General features: G+C 42.8%; 2 protein-coding genes across 4 annotated transcripts; both read left to right on the forward strand.

Annotated features, from left to right (window-relative positions):
• Nucleotides 1-301: 301 nt before the first annotated feature.
• Nucleotides 302-14655, forward strand: mgrn1a (mahogunin, ring finger 1a). 3 transcript variants are annotated; one of them, XM_080833968.1, is made up of 16 exons: nucleotides 302-663; nucleotides 1510-1628; nucleotides 2219-2307; nucleotides 2600-2746; nucleotides 3150-3267; nucleotides 3635-3713; nucleotides 3842-3885; nucleotides 4954-5001; nucleotides 5488-5556; nucleotides 5802-5961; nucleotides 6862-6971; nucleotides 7890-8116; nucleotides 9475-9589; nucleotides 9961-10006; nucleotides 11263-11373; nucleotides 12765-14655. In XM_080833968.1, the coding sequence occupies exons 1-16, from the start codon at nucleotides 576-578 to the stop codon at nucleotides 12875-12877; spliced, it is 1683 nt and encodes a 560-aa protein (XP_080690094.1). In that variant the 5' UTR covers nucleotides 302-575; the 3' UTR covers nucleotides 12878-14655. The 3 variants fall into 3 exon arrangements, with proteins under 3 accessions (XP_080690094.1, XP_080690095.1, XP_080690096.1); XM_080833969.1 differs by having other exon boundaries at nucleotides 7893-8116; XM_080833970.1 differs by lacking the exon at nucleotides 12765-14655 and adding an exon at nucleotides 12196-12507.
• Nucleotides 14656-17009: 2354 nt separating this feature from the next.
• foxj1b (forkhead box J1b) lies at nucleotides 17010-20257 on the forward strand (the record flags this gene model as incomplete). The annotated part of the gene is made up of 2 exons (XM_080835261.1): nucleotides 17010-17573; nucleotides 19406-20257. 2 exons carry the CDS (start codon nucleotides 17010-17012, stop codon nucleotides 20255-20257), a joined length of 1416 nt encoding a protein of 471 aa, XP_080691387.1.
• Between the last annotated feature and the right edge of the window lie 882 nt (nucleotides 20258-21139).

A 21139-nucleotide genomic window follows, 5' to 3' on the forward strand; every position in this document is an offset into this window, starting at 1 on the left:
ACTGTTACAATGTTCCACTTGTGCTGCCTAGACCCTGTCAGCATAATGATTAATACGAGACTTGTGGCCCAAATAACGCCTTGGTCCTAAGTGCACTCTGTCTTGACAGAATAGTTAATCATATCTGTGAAAGTGTCATATTTAGTATGCTCTTTATAGCGATGACGACTTCAGTTGGAACTCGGTTTTGGTGTTTTGGTAAGTTGGGCTTTGTTAGCAGCCTACGCATCCCGCAGTGCACCTCTCATGTTCTCCCAAGTAGCGAATCTCGCGCGAGTTCCTGTTTCCTGAACAAGGAATAACAACACTCAACTCAGTTGTTTCGTCGTTTATCTTTTGTTGATTATCTATCAACGATTCATTGGTTTAAAGAGCAGTCCTAGTCTTCGTTTTGTTTTTTAAGTATTTACTTTTCTTATAATTTGAGGAAAGGCATATATTTGGTCTCCCAACGGGAGTCTTTCCAGACATTAAAACAACCGAGGATGGGAGGCTGAATTTCACTACTCAAAATTGGATTGGCACACATTACTTTAAAATATATCAATAAGACGAGGGTGTACATTTGTTATAAAATGGGTTCAATACTCAGTCGTAGAATTGCTGGTGTTGAAGACATTGATATCCAGGCTAATTCGGCTTATCGATATCCACCGAAATCAGGTAAGTACATTCAGTAGTTTTCTATAATGAACAACGTTTTGTGTCGACTTTGTTGCAATAGGAGAACATCGGGTCTCTTCTAGACCATGATGTGTTCCCCATAGCTCTTTTACAGTATTTAAAATGCCATGGTGGCACACTTCCCCCAAACCTTTCTGTAGCACGTAAATGTTTGGTCGGACAAGATAGTCTTATATCTGTAAACGATCAAGTTTTCAAAACTTTGGTTATACATTTACTTTTTACCCCTGGCCTGCGGTATGGATTGTTGTTCTCCTTTCCTTAGGGAACAGATGACAAATGAGAAACAACTTCTGCAACCAACTATTAAACATTCCAGTCAGTAGGCTATTACGCAGCCCCTAAAGTTCCGTTGTGTGAAATGTTTTTCAATCTTGTGAGCACAAGTTACTATAATCATATTGCATGCACAAGTTATAGTTATTTTGTGAGAAACAAGATAAAACATGCTACTTCTAGGGTTTTAGGGTCTGCGTATAAATGAATTAGCCGTTAGTTTGTATTCCCTTGCGAATACAAATCAATGAGTAACATCTAGCCCACAGTCATCCTTACCTTGTAGCCTATTGATTGATTTGCTTAGTAATTCTTGTTGACGTTCTTTCTAATAATGATTACCTGTGCTCCCATCTGAGTCATGCCCGTCATACTTATCTCACGCATGGTCGAAATTACATTAATGATAGTAATCGATGCCAGAAACATGGATTCGGCCTCATGTAGGAAGATTTATCTTAGATTCAGTCTTAAAGAGATGGTTTGGGAAACACACGTAGAAAAGTAAACAATTACTCTGAGCATCACTCACATATAATTATTTTTCAGGCAATTACTTCACCAGCCATTTCTTTATGGGAGGGGAGAAGTTTGATACACCACAGCCAGAAGGATACCTGTTTGGTGAAAACATGGATTTAAATTTCCTAGGCAACAGACCTGTGCAGGTAATGCATGTCAATACACTCTGTAGACTGATGAGATCAGAATGTGTTTCTAGTTATGGTTTCTTAGGTGATACTCACCCCTCAAGATGATGAGATTTGAAACAGTAATCCATCATCTATTAAAGATATCTAATCCAGCCTCCCCAAAAGTAATTTTTGTATCTGACAGATATTCACTGTACCAAACACACACACACAAACAGCGATTTTTTTTAAATAGTCCCTGTAGAGATGAAACATTTAATCTTCTGACCCACTCAATTGTAACACTGCCTGGTAGTCGTTGTGACAAACATGAGACAAACTACTGTTTTCCCTAAGTGCTTCCTGAATTGATTTAAGTATTGCCTTTATCCAGTCCTTCTTTGGGCTTCTCTATGGATTGATTAGTTCACAACTATCACCCACTGGCAGGTTCTTCTGAACAATAAAGAGTATTGATTTGTCACATGACATATCCCCCTTAAGTTTGTGGTTAAAACAAATTAAGTATGATGTCAGAAAGAGAATTGGAAGTGACAGTATATTGTTTAATGTGTGTGTATATAGCTCAAGTCTGCTGTCTTAATCTGTGAATCTGAACGTTTCAGTTCCCCTACGTGACCCCAGCGCCACATGAACCAGTGAAGACTCTGAGGAGTTTGGTGAACATCAGGAAAGACTCTCTCCGACTGGTCAGGTACAACAATTGAGCCCAGTGTATGGAATTCCAAATCCACTGATAGGAAATTACCTTTATTTCATTTGTAAGTAGGGCTGCCACAACTGAAATGAATGTCTGAGTGAAAGTTGCACAAATTGGCATGTAGCTCATGGGAAAGCCTTTGGCTCAGACTTGGCAGCAGTTGCATCAGACAGTGTAGGTTTGAAAGAAATCTCTGGCTTTGTTTCGAGAGAAAGCCTCCCCATATTTTATCTATTCATTAATATATATATATACATATATATATATGGCTGGTTGTGTTTTACAGGTACAAAGAGGATGCTGATAGCCCAGCAGATGAGACTGGGAGCCCCAGAGTGCTCTATGGTGTGGAGTTTTATTTTGACGCAGATGCTCGAGTTGCCATCACAATATACTGCCAAGCCTTTGAGGAGTTTACCAATGGAATGGCCATGTAAGGTTTTATGATTGTTACAACACATACATATACGCATACTGTACATTTTACGTCTGTGGGCCTAATGATGCTTTTGTTGTTTAAAGATACTGACATGAGAGGGAGTATGGATCTTACTTTGTCTTTAAATTGTCTTCGATTGAACATATGAATGTTAGACTGTCCCAAGGGTTTCTGCTGGGGTGGTTCCCATTTCATGGGTGACGCGATGCCACAGAAACACAACACACAGGCAGCTGGAAAACTGAACCCCTGGCAACCAGGAGCTCATGGGACATGGAGTGTCGATACCAACGCCACTGTTTACAGTGGATAATGACAGCTCCTGGGCACTGTAATAGCACTGTCTATGCACTAGTGGCTGACCTCTGCAATAACAATGACCATTCACTCTATGTAGATACAGCCCCAAAAGTCCCTGGCTTGCGTCAGAAACTGTCCACTACAAGAGAGGGATAAACCAGCACTACTCCCTGCCCTCCTTCAAGATTGATTTCACCAAGTGGAAGCCAGAGGAGGTAAGCTGTTTCCCAGTATTATGACACAGCCACAGTTTAGAGAGGGTAGATATGGCTCTGTTTGAAAGTCATCACCACTAGACTGGGTGGGGGGTGCCTCATCAAAGGGGGCAAGGAAATATTATTATATTATGTTATGGATAATATGCCATAGGGTTAGTTTAGGATAGGGTGAGAAAGTATGTTGACTAAATAATTTTTTTGAGTTCTTTGTTTACAGTTAATAATGGGAAACAACAACCTTTTTAAAACTTAGTGGGTTTTCAACTGATAACAAAAAACAAATAAACGATCATTGAAAAAAAGCTAAGTTGAAACCGTGTTTGTCTTGTAATTTGACATAAACTAAAACCTGTGTTTGCTCTAGCTGAACTTTGATCTAGACCGAGGGGTCTTTCCGATGGTGATCCAGGCCGTGGTGGATGAAGGGGAGGGCAGGGCTCCTGGTATGGTCCCCCCCCCCCCCCAGAATAACATTACTATTACTGCACCAGGCAGTACACCATTATATGTCATTATTCTGAGCAGAGTTTTCCCCGGTAATGCCTTCCTTTCTCTCTCGTGTGACTCACAGACTTATCCGGACATGCACATGTGCTCCTGGCAGCCTTTGAAAGGGTATGTTGGTCTGGTGCATGTTCATACAATGCCTGCTAAAGCTGACGGTTTTGAGACAGCTGGATGTTTCTATGGTTTGCCCTGTGACCTTTTGTACTTGCAAAAAAACAATCTGACACGGAATAGCAAAGGGGATCCAGCAGCCCCCATAAATGTGTCTTCTGAGCAGTGAATATCTGTAATATAACATGTTAAACTCTGTCTTATTGAAGTAGAAGGAAAGCCATGAATACTGGAGTTGTCATTAACATGAATTGATCAGATGTTGCTTGCTGGATTATCCTATATAGCATGCTGCACACTGAAGAACTCATGCCAGTGGCTGAGCGCGGAAGCATATTTGTTTCTGGGTTACATCTTTAATCACATTAAGAATTGGTTCTTCAAATGTCCAGTATTTTCCCACAACAGTATTTTCCCACAACATTTGGGCATGCTTATTTATGGCTATCTTTACTGCCTTATTGGGATTTGTGGCCCTCAAAAAAGCAATGTTCTCTTTCAGTGGTGTAGTGGTAAGAGGGATTTGATGCAGGCAGCCATTACATCCACTGATCAAGTCTGGATCTCATTTCCTCTTTCAGGGAACAGAGAATTGTTTGTAATGCTTTGGCAGTGAGCTACATATTCTTAACTACAGAACTCAACCCTAATGCTGAAAAACTGTTATTTTCAACAGTGTTAAGAGTAAAAAAAAGCCTTCAGTTGATTGGCAAATGTACTCATTGACAGAGATGTAAAGATAAGATAAAAGCAGATAGGTAACTTCCTTAAAAGCATTGAGTGGCCTTTATCTCACAGTCACCATTTCTGGTGTTGCATGTAGAGATTGGAAACGTGATAGTCTGTGAATAGAAAACAAGTAAAAAGTAAAGGAGTAAAAGTAAATGCCATGTTTTTACGCGTCAGCTCAATACTATTCTTACCACAGAACGCATGCCTGGGGGATGTTCTCCAAAGTGCAATTATGGTAGCCTAGCTGTCAACAGAAGCAGGAAATTGACACTTTCTATTAATAGAGTGTAAGTGCTATAATAAAGCTAAATATTCTCTTGGTTTCTTTGGCAGCACGTCGACGGAAGTTTCTCTGTGAAACCCCTGAAACAGAAGCAAATTGTAAGTTTGCTAGTGTTTCTTTTGTGTGTGTTTGTGTGTGTTTGTGTGTGTTTGTGTGTGTGTGTGTGTGTGTGTGTGTGTGCACTCTGTGATCATGTGTAATTTGAAGTCTCTGTGTGAATGGGGACACTCTCTCATCAGTTATGCAAGTTCTCCATGAATAACACGTTTGGTAGATGTTTTAATGATTTTGTGCAACACTGACTGGAAGCTCGGTCCTAACACTCAATACAAAACTGCAAAAATGTTCCATGAAGTCTGTTCACATTGCCCTATGGCTGTGTGTGGTGAACCTCTGTTAAACATCAACCCTAGTTGTGGTGTCTGCTTCCTCATCCACTGACAAGATACGTCTGAGTTGCAGAACCCATGATATTGAGTAATATAAGGGACCATAAACAGTGTTTGTGGTTAGTAAGCCCTCTGATGTGAGACCTCTTGTGATCTCTGTTGTGACCTCTGACCTTTGGTGATGACGCCACACAGGTGGACCGGGTCAGCTACCTACTGCAGGAGATCTATGGCATTGAGAATAAGAACAAGCAGGACAAGAAGGTCAGCTATCATTCCTCTTGCACACACACAAAACTATCAGAAATAGGATTTTTTTTTGTTTTTTGTATGAGAAACATTGAGGAAATTCCCCATGGTTTCCCCCTATACGGATACAATAAAATAAGCAAGACTATTATGATATACTATAATTTTGCTTCTGTAACTAAATAGTGTGTGTGTGTGTGTGTGTGTGTGTGTGTGTGTGTGTGTGTGTGTGTGTGTGTGTGTGTGTGTGTGTGTTAAAGACCCCAGATGATGAGAACAGTGACAACAGCAGCGAGTGTGTGGTGTGTCTGTCGGACCTGCGAGACACAATCATCCTCCCCTGCCGACACCTGTGTCTGTGCAATGCCTGCGCCGACACGCTGCGCTACCAGGCCAATAACTGCCCTATCTGCCGCCTGCGTGAGTCACTGACCTCGTTTGTCTTTCCATGGCTTTATTACCTCTTCATTTTGGCATTGTTTTGATTGTTCCCATGGCTGCCAATAGTCACTGTGGAAATGAGTTTGGGGAAATGGTGACCCCTTCTGTTTAAGATGGCATCAAGCGTGGAAACATTCAAACTAGTTTATGGAATCTATATACTGTTAGTGTGTCAGCATGTGGTTTAGTGTAGATTTGCAAAATAAACATAGTCTTACAGCTGTACATTATTTTGATTACTTCGTACCACCCTTATCGAATAAATATTACTTCTAAAAGGTGCAGCATACACTGTTGCAGGATCAGTTAGTTAGTATACAAAAGGCCCTAATTAAAAAAAATTTTGTGAGAATCATCATACGTACAAATCCGAACATCTAAGACACTTCATTTCCTTAAAGGGTGTGGTAATTTGATGTCTGATGAAGTGTCAAAGTTAACATTTAACCACTCACCACCCAACCTATCCTTATAGTCATAGTAGCTGTGTAGCAGCTATACCGTGAATAAGGAGTTTGGAGTAAGCAGCTCCCCTATGGTATGGTAACAAAAAGAAAAGATGATGTACTTAGATCTCAGTTTATTTAACCTCCTTTCTTAACACTGAGAGCAGCTGTGTCAATATTCATGCGTCAATAATCTCCTTTGTCTCCAAAATGAGCTAGGAAGCATTTCTGCTCCAGCTCCTTCAGGGGAGATTGTGGCAGCTCAGTGTGCGTGTGCTTGTGCGTGTGCGTGTGCCTGTGTGTGTGTGTGTGTGTGTGTGTGTGGGGGGGGGTGTGCATCCAGGTTTCCCCAGATGACCTTTCTCTCCCTCCACCCTGCCTTTCTCTCATCCCTCTCTCCTCCCCTCGCTCCATCTGTCCGTCTGGTCCTCAGCGTTCAGGGCTCTGCTGCAGATCCGTGCAGTGAGGAAGAAGCCTGCAGGCTCCGTGTCTCCAGTGTCCTTCAGCCCAGTGCTCCCGCAGAGCACCGATCACAACGACTCGGTAACATTCTCTTCACAGCTTCCCTGTTTCTCTCACCCTCCCTTTCTTCTTCTGTCTCTTCCTCTCTTTCTCTCTCTCTCTCTCTCTCGACCTCCCTTAAATACGCACATACAGTTAAACAAACACATACACACACACACTTTAAGATTTCTTCTCTCTATCACACACACACACACACACACACACAATTTATTTAGATATAGAGAGATGCCAATCCAGTATTAATATTGTCTCTGTCTGGTTGCACACCTTGCATTTTAAGATGGTTCCTATCTCATGAGGTATATAGTAGTATATAGTGTCCCTGTCCCCTCCCGTCCTCCTCTTGTCCCTTCAGTGCTCTCACAGACTTGCACAGACTTCTGCAGCGCTGCAGAGCAGAGATAACGTCCCTCTTTGATGAGGTTGTGCATCCGCACGACTCCGACTCTCAAAAGGCAATCAACCATTAAACCACAGACTTCCAGACATCATTGTAGCTCCGCACTAACATCAAGAGGTGTCTGTTTCAGTGTCAGTGTGCTGTTGACAGAAAACCCTTCCATAGCCTTGTTCTATAGCACATGTTGCAGTTAGAGCAGGAAAAAACGTAATGGAGGAAATTCGCATTATGTTTTGTTTATCCGTTCACAGTGCTTACAACATTCCAAACTGATGCAGTTGAGAAAAGGACTACACGATTGTTCACACCCATCGTTTTTAAAACATTTTTCAGGCATTCCAAACCACCACCCTTCTTCAAAAAAATGTTTTTTATTGGCCCTAGAGCTTATCCAAATCACAGACCAAACAAGCACATCACTGAAATCACCCATCAAAATGAAAGTCTGACCTTTATCTGTCATGAATGCATCAGAAGTATGGTAGATATCTGAATAAACATCCCGACTTACGTTTATCTCTATCTACCCCACTCAGCAGAGCTCTGATAACATCCCGCCGGGCTACGAGGCCATCTCCCTGCTGGAGGCGCTCAACGGCATCTCCTCCGTGCCCTCCTCCATCTCATCAACCCCTCTGTACGGGGAGATCCAGTATCCTGGAGACGGCAGTGATCCCCTGTCTGTGAGCCGGCCCCAGAGCATCGGCGATCTGCCAGGAGACACGGCCATGCTGAAGAGCAAAGGCAGCAAGTCACCTGACAGGTAACCACACTTCCACGACAGCTTACTCATATGCAGGGTGGCATACACACTGAAACAACCAAGAGTGTTTTACACTACTAAATATTGACAGCAGTGGTTATACATACTGAAATATTCCAATAGAATAACAAACGTGCATTAAATATCAACATGGAACTAGACAGGGTTTCCCAAAGCCTTCTCAGCATTGTCATTCGTAATTCATTCCTTAATCTGTACCGTAAGGTTTCGAGGTGTTTCCAAGAACGTTGAGATACTTTCATGAGATTTGTCTGGACCACTCAAGTTTAGAGCCTAAAACTATTGTATTAGTGTCTGGACGTATATAATGATTGTGATGTTAGACCAAGATATTTGTATGCAATACAATCCCAATGTAGTGATGCAGAGAGTTTTGCCATAGTAAAGTGGCTTACTTTATGATCAGAGACATTTGATTGTGTCTAAAGTAAACAAATTCTGACTGAATGGTTAATGTTAGTTAAGAACTTTAGTGGCAATGGTATGGCAAAAAAGGACCCATTTTAAGACCTGTATGGTAATGGATGATATGTGATAAGTTATAGTTCTGTGAAACTGTGCCTGTAGTTGTGAACTTGCCTGAAATTAACTCTGCATACTAATGTGTCAACAGAGTGAGATATCTGGGTATCCTAGCAACCACTCCTATGAAGGCTATTGTACCCTTTCCATTTTTGACAGACAAATTTATGTTGTCAAATGCCATGTGAAGAGGTGAGGTTGTCAAGGTCGCATGGCTATCAGAGAACCCTCCTTGAAAATGTTCTGTTGGGTGCTCTAAATGGAAGTGGAACCACAGTAGCCAGAACCTCCTGTGTTCCTCCTCTTCTGGGAAACCCAGAGCCTGTTTTGTATCTCAAACGGTTCTTTCTGGCTACAGGATCCTTTCACAGGAACAGAAGTTCTCCTCTCCTCTCTCTCTCTCTCTCTCTCTCTCTCAGTTCTCCTGATAAGTTTTGTGAGTGAGCCTTCCCATGCTGCTCTGAAGGCTGGCTAGGTAGGTAGGCAGGCAGGCTGGCAGGTAGGCAGGCAGGCTGGTAGGCAGGTAGGCAGGCAGGCAGGCAGGCACACTGGTAGGCAGGTAGGCAGGCAGGCTGGTAGGCAGGTAGGCAGGTAGGCAGGCAGGCTGGTAGGCAGGTAGGCAGGCAGGTAGGCAGGCAGATAGGCAGGCAGACTGGTAGGCAGGTTGGCAGGCAGGCAGGCAGGCAGGCAGGCAGGCAGGCAGGCAGGCAGGCAGGCAGGCAGGCTGGTAGGCTGGCTAGGTAGGTAGGTAGGTAGGCAGGCAGGCAGGCAGGCAGGCAGGCAGGCTCGCTCACCTCTGGTTGTGTTCCCCTCAGCTCCACGCGCTCCCCTTCCTCGCCCATCCAGGAGGAGGAGGACGAGGAGAGGCTTTCGGAGGTGTCAGATGCGCGGCCCCACCCTCTGCTGCCCTGTTCTCCCGCCCCCACTGAGGTTAACAGACACACACACACACACACACACACACACACACACACAAAATCGCACACACACACAAACTCTCACACCCCACAATACCTACCTACATAGGAATCAAGCTTTCGAATGAACAGTTCGCCCACCTATTTTAAACCCTAATGAATATTTCTTGTGATCCTAATGACACACTGAGCTGTTCAGCAGTGCAAGGGGCTCAGTCCGCTCTTGTTAACAGGGAAGGATCAAACCTAGAAATCAATTGCTGCGGAATGTGTGAGGTTACATTCCTGTCAGTGACCCCAGAAGATATGACACTAGCTCAGTCTTTCCATCATTTGGACTCCTCCGGTCACACTCACATCACTGTCCTCTGTTCTGTTGCCTAGGTCACAGTTACCGAGGGGAGCCAAGATGCAGTCACCCCTAACTCAGGTGAGGCCCCAGACACAGCTCATTTCAGCAAGGGTACTGAGCAGGGTTTAGGTTGCATTGGGTGTATATATCCACCACAGTAATGTTATTGCTGCTGATGATCCAGTCGGTGAACTTGAATGATTCACAGGCAAAGAATGAATTATCTTTAAAGATGGAGATGCTTCTCGTGTATTTGTGTTTCTTATTTTAGTGATGAAGGTTAAATGCTCTATTAGGTCTTAATGGATTGCAGCAGAGCATAGGATATAAAATTAATGTCTTAATGAGCCTGAAAATTGAATGAATCTGCAATGCAAATAATAATAAATAACAACCTAATTTAAAATCACACATCTTTTACTTTTACTTACAACACTTATGAGGGAAATGTATGCAGTAACTCAAATATTGTAATATTTATTTTGCAAATGCGTTAAAGTTGAGTATATTTAGTCACAGATTATCCAAGCATGGTTATTAATTTCACGGTTTCAGCATTATTAGCATTCAATGCAATGGCTCATTAAATGGCTAAACAAAGTTATGCTCTTTATTGCTCCCATAATGTTAAGATCGCTAAGATAACTCTAAACAGAGTAAGACATCAGTCTGTGTCAAGAAGGTAAATTAGCTGTAATTACACTTTAAATGTAATAATAGTGTTGTACACTCTTATTAGTGTCCATCCAGGGTTCCATGGCCATGTTCTGAAAGCCCATTATTCCGACAGCCCACTGTTCCGAAATTGTGAGCACAGCAACGTGAACCACTAGGCCTATAGCCCACATGCACATCCCAATGAATTGAACACACAATAATAAACATATAAATGCATTCATTTCACAAGCATGAACTTTAATTCAGAATATTATTATACGCACATGGCATTTGCATCGCGATGATAAAAATACTTGCATGATGGCCAACGCATGCATGCCTTGTAAGTGCTTGTAATGTCCTGCGACAATCTGCCAGTGATTTCCTTCGAATAAATGGTACCCCATATTCAAAACCAGAGTAGGCTGAATTAACAAATATTGCCTCGGAAAAGTGATATGCGTGATAGCCCGGTGAACGTCCCCGTCGCAAATTAAATGCTGTGTGTGTTTTGTGCCACTTAAACTAGTTCTAAAGTATGCCAGGGAACTTTTTTAGTAGTAGATAACTTGGTCATCCGTTGATTCCTCTATCTCAGTCACCAAGTGATGATTTTCTCTTTCTCTCTTTCTTTCTATCTCTCTCTTTCTCTCTCTCTCTCTCTCTCTGTCTCTCAGACGGCTGTTCTCTGGTCCACTCGGTCAGTGATGTTCTGCAGGGGTGTCAAAGTGAGCGCAGCAGCCTGACCCGCACTGAGAGCACCCCCTCCACAGAGCTTGCCCTGCCTGGTGAGACCCCCAGCCTGGGATGTCCATCCACACCATCCATTTATTTCCAAATGGCTCTGTTGTTGTTTGCCTATCCTCTAGAATTGCATGGGGACACTTGTGTTTTTCTTACACTAAAGGCCACATATGTCTCATTTATATACTCACAACATCATGCAACAGTTTAGTTTGAAAGAACAAATCTTGAAAATCTTGTTTGGAAGAATGGCAAAGAGATTTGCAAAAGTCTTTCCAGCATACATGATCAGTCAGCTTCTTATCAGCTTGGCATTTCACAGGGAAACACAAAACAATTTTAAAAATGTATTCAGCTCACCCAGGAGTTGCTGTGGCTCTGGCCAACAAACTCTCACATACTAGCTAAGCTAGCTCAGTTGTTTGTAGTTGGATAACAGTGCTGATGACTAAGCTAACCAGAAACAGTCAACTCTAGCATTTAGCAGTTAGGTTGTCATTAGACGGTGCAAGGGGGATCACTTTAATGCTCTCCCTCTGTGCTCGTGTCAAGACAGGCTACCATGTGCCATGCATGTGTTGTAGGCATGATCTCTTTTTTGCGTGTGTATTGCTTGTCTTGTGTGTATTGATTGACCCCATGCCTACTAACAAGTTTGGAACTTCTGTTTGTGAGCTACTACAGTTCTACCTCTGTGTGAAGAATCAGTCCAAACGCCTCAGCGACTAAATGTCATTGTTGACAGTGGTGTTTAGTGGCTCAAGTGCTTGACTGATGGACTGATTGATTGGTTTGGTCTGCTCTGCTCTGTCTGCTAACCCTCTCTTTGTTCTCTGCCTGACCTCGGCTCCTCTGAACTCACTCAGATCCTGAGTCCAGCTCCCCTGCTGTTGAGGAGTGACTCTGGTAGGTCCAGGTTTTCCCTCTCCTCCCTCAACTTTCCTCCTGCTGCAGCTTGGGAGAATGGCACCTTCATGACCCCTCTAATCATCTTTACCCGCTGCCCTTTGAATCATAAGTAAAAAACAAAACAAACATGTGAAGGTGGAAAGTGTGGATCTTTGTGGGATATTAAATTTGCCTCTGTTGATTTCTGAGGGTGTCTGGTGGTGGTTCTGTGCTGTAAGTTTACTCAGCATCCTTGTAAGAGAAATTCCCGCCCTTTATTGTTCACTGCATGTGCATTTGGAAATCCAGCACTACACATACACCAAAAACACCATTACACATAGTAGCATCCGCAACTAAATAATTCAGCAGAAATGTGTTTAATTCTCCTAATGTGGTTCCTTAGCACCCTCTTCTGTCTAAACTTGGTTCTGCTGTCTGCACTCTTCCTGTAAGCATTCAGCTCAACTCCATCTCTCTCTGACCCCTCCTGTCCCCCCTCGCACCTCCTCACACCTCCTTGCTCCTCCTCGATCCTCCTCTGCAGGCTCGTCTGACTCCATGGAGAGCTTGAAGAGCCGCAGCACCAGCAGCTCCAGCCAGCCCCTGCTCTGCGTCCCCAGCTCCCTGTGCCTGGAGGACGAACGCCTCACCCCTTAGAAAAAGACCCTCTCTCTGTCTTGTCTCAGCCCCATCCCCAGAAACACCAGGCCAGCTGTCCCTCTTCTGAAGGGACACTCCACTCGTGTGGCAGTGGTCACCAATGGCATCTTGAAGGCCTTAGGTCCTGATGTATGTTTGTGCACTTTCAATTCCACACTCAGAAAAAACATTTCAGAGATATTGTCAAATTGACACTAAAAAATGACACAAGAGAATCTCTTTGACCAATCGTAGGAGATTAGTCTTGTCGTTTGCCCTTTCATGCATAACAAATGCTTCAGTAAATGATGGCCTTTGTGTGCATTGAAAATGGTAGCAATGAATATCTAGGTTCTGCTTCATTGCCTGTCTTGTGATATGTACCAGAACATTAGTCTTGTAGTGTTACGTAATCACAGATTCGCAGTATCTCCCATTTTCAAAACTCTGAGCTTTTAAAAAAACTATTGAGCTTCGGCTATAAACCTGCTGTGAGCAGCATCAGCATCCTTTTCATCATTTCAGACTTGGCCACTATAGCAGTTCACCCTCTACTTCTGATGCACATAGGAGAGCTGGCAGGCCAAGATGCCTTTCTTTGTATGCTTCCTGATTGGCTAATACAATGTTGAAATGTTGATAGCTGATTACAGACAAATATACTCTTCTCGTCTTAATGTAAAGGCAGTTGGCATAAATATATAAATATATTTTTCAAAACATCATAGCTTAAAGCAGCTTTACAATATCAGAATCAAGACAATCTATCTGTATTACAGCCAGTACCCCAAACATCTAACTGCACCTGGCCACTGTCCAATCACCCACGCTGTGGCCTTTAAAACAGTCCTGAAGTTGGTCTTTTACTTCTACATTTGGGGGGGCTACACTTAATCATGACTACATTTCTGTGAATCATACAATACAACAGAACTAGACAGGAATATATGTGTGTGACATTGTGATGTATACTTCTCCATCCCTACTCCAAAACATGGCCTCGTCCACCAGACAAGCAGAATATTTTCTGAAGAGCATCTTCGGTAATCAGCCCTGCACTTAGACTTGTCATGCCTTCAAAAATGTTGTTTGTGATTGTGAGCGGTAGTTTCTAGAAGGTGTAGACTTTAATCCTAAACTTGTGTTTTCACCCTCTCCTCTCCTGTGTGTTCTCGTGTGAGTAGATCGGCATTGTGGCATTATCCCTTTAACGTTCCGATGCAGTGTCACTCCTCTGTATACCTGTGCCTTATAGTGCAGTGGCTTTTTTCTGTTACTGTTATCAAGAGACCTTTTGTTTGTGTGGGAACATCAATGTTTTGTTTTTTAAGTTTTGAAGTGCACCTGAATTCATTCCATTGAATTGATGATAGATCATTTTGCAAAGTGATATTTGAGAATGTGATTTTATTTCTGGATTGCATTATGTTTACTTTTACTTTACTTAATTTTCATCCTCAGAGTTTTCTGCAGTCTCTGTAATGTTACAGTATATCCTGTACTCAGCCTGACAACTCTCTGTATACGTTTATGTATCGTCATTATTGGAACAGAAGTGATCCAAGTCTACTCTTACCATTGTCTTATCATAGCTTTTACCAATGTCACTTTCAAGAGAAATGCTCTGAAGAGAGATTTATTTTAGCAGCTTATCTTTATTACACTAAGACCAGAGAACTATGACTGAAAGGAAACACCAACCGGTGCAATACATTTCTAGGAAAAAACTATAGGGTTAATTGTGGAATCGGTTTGTAAAATATCCCCAAAAATACAGTTGCCAGTAAAACATTTAATACCAGACTTTTGTTTAATTATTTATCTATGGTTGTTTCGTCTTCATTTACCTAACAATAATACACAAACACGATCTGATTAAACTAGTAATAAAACTACAGACGTCAGCTTTGGAAAGAGTTTGCGAACCCCTGGATTCAGTAATTAGGAGGCTCTACTTTCAGCAGCAGTAATAGCAAAGTTAGCATTTCCTGTAGCTGCTGATCAGAGTGTGCCTTGTTTAAGATGGATGATGTAGGTGGAGGTACCGTTACAGAGTGTTGGCCAGACAGACAGGACAAGCACATGTTCGGAAGAATTAACACCAAAAAGCCATTCCAATTATGAAAGAGGAAGAATGTCCTCTACAAAACAGGGCATTGCTGCCACAGAATCTGTATAGTTGTATTCTGCAGGCAGGTTTTCTGGTGTGGAGTTGAATTAGGTTAGAGGAGACAATAATCAGAAATGTATAAGTAAATCAACCACAGAATGGTTTCAACGTAAAACATCAGTGTAACTCAAATAATCATAGATGTACGATTCTAAGATTCAACTGGCTTTTTGGTCTTTTATTGTGTTTTTAAGGAGGAATAGATTAATATTGCCAAACAGCTGTGGCAGTGTTATCAACAACTCTAAGAAATAAGGTTACTGCTGTAATAGGATTGTTTTAGATTAGGGTAACAGTCTGTTATGTTTTGAGATTGGCCTAATAAATGCAAACAAGATATTTTATTGAAGGATAATTTGAATCACTATCCAGAGTTACCGCCACAGGGTGGCAGTACTCGCACTGCAAAGGAGTACCTCATAGCCCCCCCCCCTTTAATCTTGAGAAGTTGGTTTTACTGTCTTACTCAATTTATAAACAGCCGTCTATAGTTATGTATGGTGAAACTACTCTTCTACAGTCAACGTGATATTTTAACGGACGCACATGTGTTATGTTTAAACTGTCCTTGAAATATCAATATAGTCTTAAAACGTATAAATAAATTACGTTTTCATATTAGGTTGGTGCGGGCAAATAAGTCCTTTAATATAGTCACGCCAAGACAACAACTTGATATTTTAACCATAGCGATTAGATCGATGTCTTCATTAGTATCATAGATTTTAAACGTGCCACAGGTCAAAAGGCGTTCTTGAGCGGGACGTGTGGCGCGGATTCCCCGCTGGAGAGCGCCTTTTCTCGCCGTCGAGCGCGCCATAGGCTCTGTATTGATGTTCAGTTGAGCGCTGTTTGGCAAGGACAAAAAAATGCATTGTCTCCATTGTGTGTAGGCTACGTTAAGAGATTAGTGTGTCCATGGGTTGATTATAACTTGAGAAAGTATAGAATGTATTGAATCTAATTAGACATTCATGTTTATAAATATTAACTACACGCGCAAGGCTCTTTGAAGAATGTGCCACCTTTGATCCAAAGCTACCTGTCACATCGCTGCTGCACGCTGAATCAAAACTCGGACGACTTACACTCGATACAAGAAAAAACAAAAACTGAAGCATTATGGTTTATAACTAGAAAATGTAAGTGTGGAGCATTTACTAATCAAATCATTTAACGTTTAATGCTGCTGCCTGATTATATTGCACGTATTTAAACGATGGCCAATCTATTTTCCACCCATAACAATCCCATCAAAATAAGCTGCCCTGAATTATTCTCCAATAGGACTAACTCCCGGATTTTTTTTTAAGTTCTTCGGTTTCTCCCTCATGAACAGTTATTGCTATAGGTTGTGTAGACACTCCCAATGTAGCCTTGTGCGGAGGATAGGCCTACGTAGAACCTGGTTACCAGAGAGCCAATCAGATGGCTGCAAAATGTTTAAAGGACCATTATGTACAAGCCAAGGGCATCGTAAGTCTAGTCTACGCTACAAGGCATTCGTCGTCAGTCCTGTTAGGTAACTCAAGGATGTAGTTAAGATTTCAGCACTTTTTTCCTTTAAAGCGGGGACTGGAATAGATTCGGGAACGAAGTGGTTTGGACTATATTGTTCTTCTCTCTTGATGCGCGCAGCTGTGAAGTATAGGCTACTTCATCCACTTGTTGCTTGAGCCCCGTATCCAACAACTGTTTATCCAAGGTTTACCCAACTCTACCGTCGATTTGGGTAAGCTGAAAGTGTTCACAAAATAATTGTTCCTTATGGAAATTATATAGGTTTTTCGTTTAAAAAAAAAAAAATCATGAAAAGCTAACGTTTTATAAATAACGGATAAAATAGCCTGGATATTGAATGTCTTTGTCACTGGAGAGATTCGTCTGAGATTACTTTTTACCATTGTAGTCATTCAAGTAGGCTATTCGTATTTTTTTTTAGATTAGAGTGAGTGAAGAATATAAGCTGTTTTCTGCAAGATGCCCGTGTTGATGAGTCCGGATATTGCCACGAAGTTTAAAGAAAAATGGATGCTGCTCCATCCAGAGGACAGAGACAACATCAACGGTTCGGTGACCCTGGACGATAGCCTGACCAGTTTGCACTGGCTTCAGAATTTTTCTATCCTGAGCGCAAACCCAGAGAAAGGTCCCAGCTCCGGCTGTCACCCGGCTCACATCTACTACAACAAACACCTACCTCTGTGGGGCACGGACTCTCCCTCCAGTCCTCCCGCCGGAGACACCGCGGCTACAGGGATGCCGCAAACTCCCGGAACCTCTTGCAGCCACTCAGCCAACACAAACAGTTACTCCCCTCCACAAGCAGGACCTTATTCTCATAACCACATAACGGCTCACATGAACCCACCGGAGGAGATCGACTACAAGACCAATCGTCATGTAAAACCTCCGTACTCCTACGCAACACTTATCTGCATGTCGATGCAAGCCAGCAAGAAGACCAAGATTACTCTCTCTGAAATCTACAGTTGGATCACGGAGAATTTCTGTTATTACCGACACGCAGAACCCAGTTGGCAGGTAAGGGCACCATTGATGATAATTGATTAGTGTTACAATGCCTTAATAATCAAGGTTTAAATGTTTATGTTTATTTGTAGCCAATGGTAACATCCCAATAAACCAGTATCGCAATGTCAGTAGGTTAATGATACATTTTCTTGAAATTGTAATAAATATTCAGGCTATAAAGGTTTTGAGGCTACACCTGTTGTGTACCAGTGCAACAGGTGAAGTGCCAATGTTCCAGTGGGACTTCTCAGAGAGACCAGAGGGTTTCGTGTTAGCTGTTTTTTTTTGTTTTTTGTATTAAAGTCACATACTACTGTGATGCACTTTAATTAGTTGATAGGGAAAATAAACGACTGTAAAATGACTGACTGACTGTAAACCCCTTACAAAAAGTACATGGCAACCGTTTTATCTGCTTCCATGATTATGGCTTGACAGCTTAAATGAAAAGTCAGAGGGTAGTTAAGATGATTTTATTGGTATGGTCCAGGCCCGCAAATGAGAATGTGTGTGTTCCCTGTACGTGTCTCTCAGTGTGTGTGTTTGTGTGTGTGTGTGTGTGTGTGTGTGTCGGAGAGTGAGTGGAGAGAGAGAAGTCTGCCTGTCAAGAGGGAAGCTCCATTAGTGCGAGTCTCTTCTGGGAGGCCCGTCGGCAGTCAGGCACAGCTGATCGTGTTTGAAATGCACAGGGCTGCATTACTCAAAAGCCTCATTAACAGCATTTGCTCTCTGCATACACACAACACAACACAACACTGCCCCCTCCCCCTTTCCCCTCTACCCCCCTCCCTCCTGCAGTGCATCTTTACTCCTCAGTGTCAGAGCGCTCTCTCTCCTCTCACACACACACACACACACACACACACACACACACACACACACACACACATACACACACACACACACACACGCACACGCACACACACACACACACACACACACACACACACACACACAGACACACACACACACACAGCTCAGATGAAAGAGGACACCACTGCTATAAGCCACAATGATGTCTCACTGAAACCTGTTACCATTCGAGATGTGACCTTTCAGTGTCGTCCTCTCTGTAGGCTTTGGCTTCATGCTCATTGTGATGTTAAACCCCATTTCAACCAATGGGGTGGAAATACACCTGTGATATTCCCTAAACCGAGTAACACAAAAAAAGGATAATTTAAGAGCACTCTGGTGCCTTGGAGCAATCAATTGGGATTATATAAAAGGGAGGGAAAAGGCTTCACGTTAAGATGTATCCTTCTATTGCACCTGTTTACACTCATCCCTGTCCCTGCATGGCTGAGCGGGAGCTATTCTGTGTCCCTGGCAGTGTCTTATCATTTATTTAAACAGGCCCTACTAGAGCGCTGCCTCGCTGGGGGAGGATCCAAGCGTAATTTGTTTGTCAGGCAGAGCACACGGGAGGCAGGCCAGGGAGAGATAGGACGCCATCGAAAACAATGGGAACACTCACAGGGTTTCTCCTCCGTGGATCAGTGCTCTGGGTCTGTGTCTTAGCTTAGGAGAGAGGTGCTGTAGGGCTTATATTCAAGCCCAGGTGCCTTCAGTCGGGAACTGTTGCTCAAACTGTTTTGCAAATTATGGTCATAATGGCTGAAGTGCTGGTCAAATGAATGATTGGATGAAATTAATTAAATGAAGGACAACCTTCAAGCCTGCCAGTCTGGCCAGAAATTGCGATTGAACAGACTGTAGCTGAATAGGTAGCTTAATGGGTAGAAAATAGAATAGAAAAGCCTTTATTGTCATTGTATTTGCATACAATGAAATTTGGAGTCTAAATTATATATTTTTTTTTCAATGTTTCCCCTCTCTAGAATTCCATTCGCCACAACTTGTCCTTGAACAAGTGTTTCATGAAGGTCCCTCGGCAGAAGGACGAGCCGGGGAAAGGTGGCTTCTGGCAGATCGACCCCCAGTACGCCGACATGTTCGTCAACGGTGTTTTCAAGCGGCGGCGAATGCCCGCCACAAACTTCAACCCCCAGAGGCAGAGCAAACACCAGTCTTCCTCAGCACCCTCCTCCTGTTGTCAGGCTGGCCAGACCAGCCCGCACCTTGGCATGGCTTTTTACCAGGGGACTGGCATGGGCCACAAACGCAAACAGGTGCTGCCCAAGCGCGGTGGAAAGCTGGCACGGGTGCCCAAGTCACCGCTGCTGGCCTCCGAAGCCAAAGGCGCAGATGTGCTCCGTGGGGATTTCGACCTGGCCTCGGTGTTTGATGATGTCCTCAGCGGCAATGGAAGCACGTTTGAGGACCTGGACATCAACACGGCGCTGAGCTCGCTGGCCTGTGAGATGGAGCTGTCCCCCCAGGGGCAGCACGCTGCGGCCCGGGGGAAGTGGTACGGCAGCGAGGACGAGCAGGCTTGCGCCTACCTGGAGGCCAGCAGCATGATGGGAGACTTCCAGCATCAGCATCAACAGCAGCAGCAGCAGCAACAACAGCAGCAGCAACAGCAGCTGCAACATCAGCAGCATCTACAGTCCCATCCACTGTACTATGAGGGCATGACTCTGTTCTCAGATCAGCAACAGCTGCACCCGTGGGAGGAGATCAAGGAGGAGCCTCAGCAGGTCTCACTGTGCCTGGATCAGAGCTTTGGTTTCTCCGAGGGCTTCTTCTCGGAGATGCAGCTGTGGGAGAGAGCGGAGTCATATATGTAGCCCTGCATTACCTAAATAGGTCATGTGACAGGAAGTCAGTTGTCCAACTCATATCTCACCTCATCAGACTTGCATTGTCTTTGCTGGTCTGAAGACCTACAGACTTTTGTTTTGCTACATTAGCATAATTATTCTTCATAAATATATATAATGAAAACAATTGTAATTTTGATTCTGTTTTTTTTTTACTTTTTCCATTTTTTTTACCCAATCTATGCTGTATGTTTTGTGCTCTTTTTTATGCTCGTTCAATAGGTTAAATGAGCTGTAGATCAATGTAGGTAAAGGACGAATATTACAGGAAATGAATTAGAAATGAGGCAAATTTCTTTATCCATTAATCAATTTTAATATATATATTCACTTGAGTTCATTGTAAATCGTGGGGTCTATCATGCTTTTGAAATCATACAACAGAACAAAAGGGAAGGAGAAGGCTGCCCTAGACAAGCCATAAGGGAGCCATGCACAAGCACTTTGTCACAGAATTGGGGTGTGACTGCAGTATGAAGAGAAAACCTCCTATTTATTTTTTGACTCAAAAAAACAATTGATTGAGACATGATGAAAGGAAGTGGTCTTCTAAAAAAAATATATATATCTCAATTTTGGATGATCTATGAAAGTCAACGGTGAAGACTGTTGTATAAATGGAATGGAACATTTAAAGACAGTGGTTCAGATTGTGATGTTATTGTACTTGAATGAAATGATCAACATTATAACTGAAGGTCTATATTGAGAAAACTTTTCATTGTCATATAATTTCCACGTCCATGCAATGTTATTGATTACGGACATACTGCAGTGCCTTTGCATAATCACATTTGGTGCCAGTCAATGTTTTTGATATCAGTCATGTATAGGAGACACTCTCGACAT

This window comes from Sprattus sprattus (genome assembly GCF_963457725.1).
Source record: "Sprattus sprattus genome assembly, chromosome: 3".
In the NCBI taxonomy this organism is placed as follows: Eukaryota; Metazoa; Chordata; class Actinopteri; order Clupeiformes; family Clupeidae; genus Sprattus; species Sprattus sprattus.